This window comes from Limulus polyphemus, unplaced genomic scaffold, assembly GCF_000517525.1.
Source record: "Limulus polyphemus unplaced genomic scaffold, Limulus_polyphemus-2.1.2 Scaffold75, whole genome shotgun sequence".
In the NCBI taxonomy this organism is placed as follows: domain Eukaryota; kingdom Metazoa; phylum Arthropoda; class Merostomata; order Xiphosura; family Limulidae; genus Limulus; species Limulus polyphemus.
This window is the reverse complement of record NW_013665685.1, coordinates 432,162-440,318: the sequence shown is the minus strand read 5'-3', so window position 1 is coordinate 440,318 and position 8,157 is coordinate 432,162. Positions and strand designations below refer to the sequence as shown.

At 32.8% G+C, this 8,157-nt stretch overlaps 1 protein-coding gene across 1 annotated transcript in view; it reads left to right on the top strand.

The window, feature by feature from the left end:
* LOC106466688 (CD63 antigen-like) overlaps positions 1–8,157 on the top strand; it is a 28,762-nt gene that overhangs the window by 10,968 nt on the left and 9,637 nt on the right. Inside the window, exons 2-3 of the mRNA XM_013926986.2 lie at positions 5,244–5,432; positions 8,068–8,142. Of these exons, the coding sequence (XP_013782440.1) occupies positions 5,244–5,432; positions 8,068–8,142 (264 nt within the window). The remainder of the gene's footprint in view (positions 1–5,243; positions 5,433–8,067; positions 8,143–8,157) is intronic.

The following is an 8,157-nucleotide window of genomic DNA, read 5'->3' as shown; positions in this document are numbered from 1 at the left end:
AAAGCCTAGCGATTTCTTTAATCGGGGCACTTATAACCTGATTGTAAGATGGAAAAGCATCATCGATAAGAATGGAGATTATTTTATTTAATAAATGTTTTGTTTTGATATACAAGTTGTTTCGGTTTTTTTCATCTCAAAAAGAAAAAGAAAAAACGACATTAATTTCTTGACGACCCAATAGATAAATTTATTAACCACCAGTTCGTGCACGAAGGCGGTTCATCATAACCACTATACCGACCCTTGGGATTTCACGAAAACAAACAAAAACTGACAGAATATTCATTCATATGTAAATCGTTTTTTGTTTTTTTCTCTATCATTTTAGCGGTTCGCGACAATTGAGGAAGGCAGCGATTTTGGTCCCTGGTATCGAAAAGGTTGAAATATATTTCGATTTATAATAGTGAATCTAAATAAGAAAATACTATCCAATGTACCATTTCAATACGTGGGAAAGACATAAAATCTCTAAATGTGTGTGCCAAGGTTTCGTGACAATCGGTCCAGCGGCTTACCAGTTATAAACGAACACGGGTGGCCTCTTGTCAAATAAGAGTTCAAATTAGTGGGGAAAACTCTGGAGTTGGAGCTCGCATTTGTTTTATGTATTTTTGATAAATCGTGTTTGCCAAAGTCGATTATTTGTTACTTAAAAAAATTAATTCTATAGGTTGTTAGTGAAAAAACCACAGTAAACGGAACAAACTGTCAGTGTGATATTAAATTAGTTTCGACACATTCGCGCGACCTTTTCAGTTTCACGTTGTCTTCGAAACTAGTTTCTCTGATATCAGACTTCTGGCAGTTTGTTCAGTCTACTGTGTTTTTTTCACTAATTGCTATACACGATATTGTGTTCTTTTATTATTTTTCCATAGGTTGTGTTGATTTTGGCTGAAAGTATTTACTTAAATTTGTCTTATTCTAGCATTTTGTTTCTTCTGTCTCCAATCATAATAAAACATTTTCCTTTACCAAGTGATTGGCAATTGTAATATTTTAGAAACCAGAATGCATTTTGTAGTTTAATAGTTGTCGTACATATTGTCAAAATTCTCATTTTTTTTAAGCCTTTAGGTTTGTATGAAAATTTTGCCGATCTTCGATTTTGCTTTACTCTTGCAGAGTATAAACACTGTTAGGAATATTCAATAGTTTTTTTCCAAACTTGTAAAATATTAATGTCTTGAGTTTATTTCTAAAACTATTGTAATATTTTGCTTATTTTATTTTTAAAGAAATTCTGAATGTTAGTAAAGTGTATTAATAATATAACCACACTATATTTGCTATATCTAGTGCCGACAAGGCCTTTCACCCTATATCTGGGATACTATTGACATAGCGTGTTGTTGACATACTATTTATATTAGCGAATGGCTTGACAATAACTTTACGGTGTGAATTGGGTTAAGTTGGTTAAGTGTTATTTACTTTTTTATTTTTTAATAGAAAGTTTTTACACGTTGTTTCTCAGTGAAATAATTCGGTGATAGCTAAATTACACCTCAACTTCTCTTCAGCAGTATGCAGACAGATTAATCAACATTTCGTGATGATTGGGGGTTCGAGGGTTATTTGACATTATGAAATAATGAACATAAGATCAGTAGAATTGTGCAGAATAATGTTTCTTTTGGACGATTTTGCCACTTTGTAAATTAGACCACGAAACTAGAGGAACTTGGTGCTTATATGTGACCGCTGGATACAAAGAAACTGGAGAATTTGTAAAGAAGTATTTGAGTTTCAATAAATCACTACCTTACTCTCACGTATCGAAGGGCTAAAATACTAGACTGAAAACAAAAGTATCAAAAAGCATTTTCTACACGACAAACACTGGTTTGAACTCACAGGAAACAAGATAATTTATTTAAGTAAAACAAATATACACATTGTAAGATTTGCATTCATAATCAAAAAGCTTAGCTAGATAAATACACGTATAATCAACATTACATAAAGGAAGTCAGGTTTAAAATACAAGGCTAAAGTAATAATAAACTTACCTCATTCACTATATATGCACATACACACTTTTCAAATTTAGAACTCAGTATACTATTGTTTCAACACCAATTACAAACAAATAATCCATCACTGTGGTGTTTGATCTTGAGAGATTTCAAACGTTCTGAGAACACGACGCTTAAAAGTTACTTTCAAACACAGAAGACTATCTAACATTTGTTATTTAGAGGAACACATTGGTTTCATTGATTATTAAGCGTTTTCATGTAGGTGATTGCTACGTCGTCTAGGGTTTGGTTGAGTAAGCAGCTCAGCTGTTGATTACTAGCTGGTACAAGACACCGTATAAGTTTCCTAAAGTTATTCTTTCATGTATATGAATACCAGTATCTGTCAGTAACTTATGGATTCGCTTTACTCGGCTCGTTATGCATCCTTGTGACGTGTTTCCAGAAGTTTATTTACGCGGTTCATCATGATTAGACCAGTCGACACTGCTTGTCCTTTGGCAGAAAACCTACCTTCAAGTATTACGTAACGTATGACTAATAAGAAACTGGTTGTACATGGTGCCCTACCCAGCATGTACGAGTGTTAGAATAATTTCAGAACTCGGCCTACTTTCAGCTATGTTCTTCATCAAATATAAAGCTCAAAGTTGTTTCTTAAACTATCAGAATTGCATAAACAAAATTAAACGTAGCTGTATTCATTAACTCGAACGAAGAATCTTTGTTTTGTTAGTATGTTTATGCCTGTTATATTTCTAGCCACACTGTTTTAATAACTTAGGCGATGTGGAGTGTAATGTATTTTAAACTTGACGCTTGATAGGCCCGCTGCACATATTATATTACGATTATACCCCCCCCCCCTTTTCTACAACGATGTGGGCATACCAAGATTTATTACTTCCCAGAACACTCGGATCATAGTTTTATGAGAGGTTCTACAAATTATATACATTCAGAAGAAAACGTTGTACGTTTATGTATGTTTATCATTCCTATTCTTCTACATCTTGTGTTGGTCTTTTGTTAAAACAACGGTATGTCTACGGACTTACAACGCTAGAAACCGGGTTTCGATACCCGTAGTGGGCATATCACAGATGGCCCATTGTGTAGCTTTGTGCTTAACTTCGAACAAACAGTTAAAACTTGTACCAGTTCACTATAGAAGTATGTTAGTTCAGGTGGAACATTTTCTGGAAACTTTTGGGGCGTGGTCAAGATTACCTAATCATCTTTGGTAGAGAATGCCCCTTACGCGTGGGCGTTGCGGGGTGAGATTGATGACGGAGATTATCACACCACTATGTATAATGTTATTACGTCAAAGGGAATTTTTCCTGTGTGCACGATAGAAACACACACCAAGAAAATCATCGACAAGCGATTTCACATATTTCATTCTCTTGTCTTTTATAGATTTTTTGCCCTCACAATTATATCAAAACTACCAACTATTGGAAGTCATTCCGTCATCCCCCCCCACGACCGATTAAACTCAGTTTTAATATATATCGTCCATCTCTCGCGAAGACATCCTAATCACATAATTATGTGTGTGATGATGAGAAACCAGTGTTTCTGAGCATTCCTGGTAAATTTTGAAATTAAACCTAAATTCTTAATAGGAGGATTGGGATTTGTCATAGGCGTAAAAAAAAAAATTCCGAAACTACGATCTAGTAGGGACACTTTCTTATTTACGTTTGATTTTCCTTGTAAATGTCCGATATGACATACTTTTTGAATTGTTTCAGATATAGGTCACTTGGACGTTAACTTGGGGCATTAATAACTTGAAACTACACATAAATACGTATTTGGAGAGTTAAGTTTCGTAATGGAACCCTAAATTCTTACCATGAGGACTGGACTAGGAAATGTTATGGGCGTAAAAACGACAACAAAAAGTCTCGAATCTGCATTTTCGTAGCTACACTTTGTTATTTACCTCGGGATTTGCAAGGAAAATTAGAGAACATTTATGTACGACACAATACCTTTTGAAATGTTTCAGATGTAGGTCAATTTGTTGTTGATTTGGGGCATTAATAACTTGTAACTATTTGTAAATACATGTTTTGTTAACACAGTTGAAAAGTAGGCTTTGTAATGGAACTTATTGCTTGATTTCGCAGTTAGTCATAATGTATTTTCCTAGTTGCAACTGAGGAAATTATACATAATGAGAATTGTTAGTAGGTATCACGTGATTCATTTTAAGAAGCGAAATCATTGGCGTGAAATGCGTCATTTACTTCTGTGTATATTTCGTCACAATTCTGCCAAAGTGTTTACTCTCTTGTACAGGGTGGGGGCGAAAATTACTATCCTGTTGGTACTAAAGAAAATATTACGAACACAGTTGAAAACAATTTTTATTATTGTTTTAGAATAAGACGTTAGAAATTAAATCACGTTCTGAATAAAATGACTGTATAGTCACTATTTCCCCACCCTTTATTTTGCGCTTAGTGACTGATTTCTCACATATTTGAAACTGTATTCGATGGTTAATTTTTTTTTTAAGCATTTGTCTGTAGTGTTACTTGTATCGTTAAGATAGTCGCAAATTTACCCCAAAATTAACTAAAATATTAATGTTTTTGTTGCATGACTTACCGTTAGTCAAGTGAATGTCTTCGAAAAATTAAGAGTATGGCAGAATATATCCTGTTAATATTGTTCAAGGTTTATTAACACATGTGGCTTGTTTTGTACAGGCTAAGTATAGTTTATTATTTTAATTAAACTTAATTACAGATGTTATCAGCAGATGGCAGGACATGCGTAAAATGGCTGTTAGCATTGTATTTTTGATACAAATTTGCCATATACTATATACCACCAAATTAGACATCTAGAAGTTTAGTTTTAAAAAAATGTTTAGTTTTAGAAATTGTTCATTTATGGTAAATTAGTAAAAAAGCGTATTTTAATTGTTGAAAGAATGAGTAATTCAACATATTTGTGAAGGTAAGTAGTAATGCACCTTTGTGAATGTTTAAAAAATATGGTTTGTCTTTATTTCATCACATTTGCATTGAAACTCAATTTGAATTTTATATTTTGAATAGATGGCTTAATATTTTTTTCCATTTTGTGCAAATAAAGCACAGTACCCCACTTTTCTTACTCATGTTCTTAAGATATAATTAACTAGATCTGTTAATATTAGTTCTATACCACAGCTAAAGATGTTCTGAATAACTAGACTGAAAAAGAATTGTTGATTGTCTCTATGTATTGTAGGTAACTGGAGCAGCCCTTATTGCTGTTGGAGCATGGGTCCAAGCTAAAGCTGCTGAATATGTGGACTTCTTGGGGGACAAATATACATCAGCACCAATACTGCTTATTGTTGTTGGTGTTATCATCTTTATTCTCTCCTTCATGGGCTGCTGTGGTGCCATCAAAGAAAATTACTGCATGGTTATGACTGTAAGTTTAACTTAGAAAAAAAAACAACTCCTAATGTTTACTGTCTTGTTTACTTCCATAAGCAGTTGAGGCTCAAAATATTAATGTTAGCAAATTCCTAGTTGTTATTGCTGTTTCAGAAAAACTTAGAAGACACTGTAAAAAAAAATTGCTAGCAGACCTTTCAGAAGGAATGTTAAGATTTTACTTTTATTACCTATTATACATCCATTTCTGTCATTTGTATTGCAAGATTCTGAGTAGAGTAGGCTACTATGCTAATTTTGCAATTCCTACTTGAGTTGCATGGCATACCCAGGCTAGGTATTGGGAAATGGGTACAACAAGACTCCATCTTGAACTTGTGTGATTGGTTTCCAGGACAACTAGTACACATAGTCCAGCTAGTTAGTATATTCTTAACATCTTACCTCTGCCATTCAGTTTTGCTGGCAGCATGGTTAGAAATACTGTACCAAAGCGGCTGTCCATTGGAGGATACAAAAAACAAATCACTGCAGATTTTGTTGTTGTTTTTCCCATAGCAGTGAGGTACTGTAGACTACCTAGATACAACTTAAGCCCAAATCAAGAAACTTAACTTTTGTGAAATAACTAAGATAAAAACTGTTTCAGTTGAGCTGTAAATAATGAAATACAATGCTTTTGTTAAAAACTTGATAACCAGGGAATGTTATGTGAAAATAATGTTTAATACAGATGAGTAAGGTACTTAAAATAATGTAAATAAAACATGAAAATATTAAGCTTTACTAATTGGACTTCATTATGACCACAAAATACAACAGTATTGCTACTCAAACCTGTTACTTGAACTAGAAATTGTTTTTGTTAGGCTTACTATTTCTGTTATTACAGTTCCTTTATTATTATTAATTAGTTTCTATTGATGTTTTACAGATTATGATGATACTGACCAAGCAGTAGTCTCAGCTTGTAAATCTCACTATCAAACACTAAACCTAAAGAAAAGCAAAATAATTGGATAAACTAGTTCTAATAAAAGCAGGAGAACCATATTCAAAGAAACTTAAGTGGGTTATAGCAGATATGTACCAGTTCAGGTCAAGTAATATAGACATATAGAACTAAATGAAATATTAACATATAAAAAGGATATACACATTAATAAACATGTAATACGTAACATTATTCTGATACAGTTGCATTAAAAAGAAGCATGATGTTGTCAGTAACAGCTCAAATCTACCAGTGGGTTGAAATAACAAGCAATCATTTACTATTGCCTTCAAAACTTAAGGTTGAGGTCTAGCACTAGACTTTTTGATCTTGTGCTTAGTGAACTCTGAATTTCAACTGCTGGAATATTTTTTCAGCAGTAGGTAGTAAAAAATCTCATTTTGCATGATTTGAATGATATATTTTTATCATTCAAAATTTGTAAGTTAATATGCTAGGTGTTGCAGAGCTTGTGTATCTTTTTCTTCGTTGAACATTTTTTGAAGATTACTTTCAGCTCCTATTCAAAAGACCTGTTTTGGAGTATGATGCTGATTCAAATATCAGATAGCCATTGTTTCTGAAATGTACTTTACTTTGGATTAGGACAATGATTCAAATGTGTCTGATAATCATTTTTTCTGAGTTACTTTATATTGGACTAGGATGATGATTCACATGTCTGATAGTCATTGTTTCCGACAGGTACTTTGCGCTTTATTGCGAAATTGTTTCTGCTGTGTGTAAAAACACTTTAAAAGAGTAAAGATTATTAAGACTAGTGAGAAAGGAAACCACAGTATTTGTGAGGTTTTATAGCATTTTTAAGCAATGTGTTTTGACAGTGGGTTGTAGGTCAGACATCCAAGCAGAATTAAATAATCTTAATGTGTTGATGCTACTATGATTTCTGATTTTACAGACAAGGGCATGGGATTTTGAGATGTTTCCACATCCATGCTCTGTTCTGTATGAAAGTGTCAACCATTTATGTTTGCAGTATGTTTTTTGTTGTTGTTGTTAGCCTGAATTTTACTCTTATGAGTAACTGACCATATTGCTTGTTCCTGGTGTCAACTTTCACTCTAGTTTGTCAAACAATTTTTAAGTTTTAATTAATTGTATTCAACTTAAGACTAGAAAGATGCAGTTTTTTTTTCTCTCTCTCTCTCCATGAATTGTTAACAAAAGTGTGGAAACTGGAACTGGTGGGTAAAGTTGCTGTGTACTTGTATGGAAAAGTGTTTGCTTTTGTTGAATAGTTAAAGATGCATGAAATGTGTAAGAGATACATTTATTTGAATGTTTTTATGGTAGTTACTGTACAGAGAATAGTGTTTATTAAATGAATGACTTTAAATTAGTATGTGAAAATGTTAAATTTCCATTTTTTCAATGGAGGGTCTGCCAAAGGTTCCGGAGTAGGATTTTATATAAAAGTTTAGGTGAGATAAATATACACGTGTATGCATTGAAAACTGTATGTAGATATTTAAGACTGGTGAAAGAATCTACTGATAAAGAGAAGTTTATCTTCCTTTCAAATAAAATATTTATGGTTTTAATATAATATAAACACTACATTAATTTAAACTCTCAATCTTCAATATTTTGCTTATATTCAACTAATGCATTATTTTTGATTTTTTTGTTTTTTGTTTCTTTCATTCTGTAGTTTGCTGTTCTGTTATTTATCATCTTCGTTCTTGAACTGGTAGCTGGTATCTTAGCATATGTTTACAAGAGTGAGGTATGTTAAAGAATT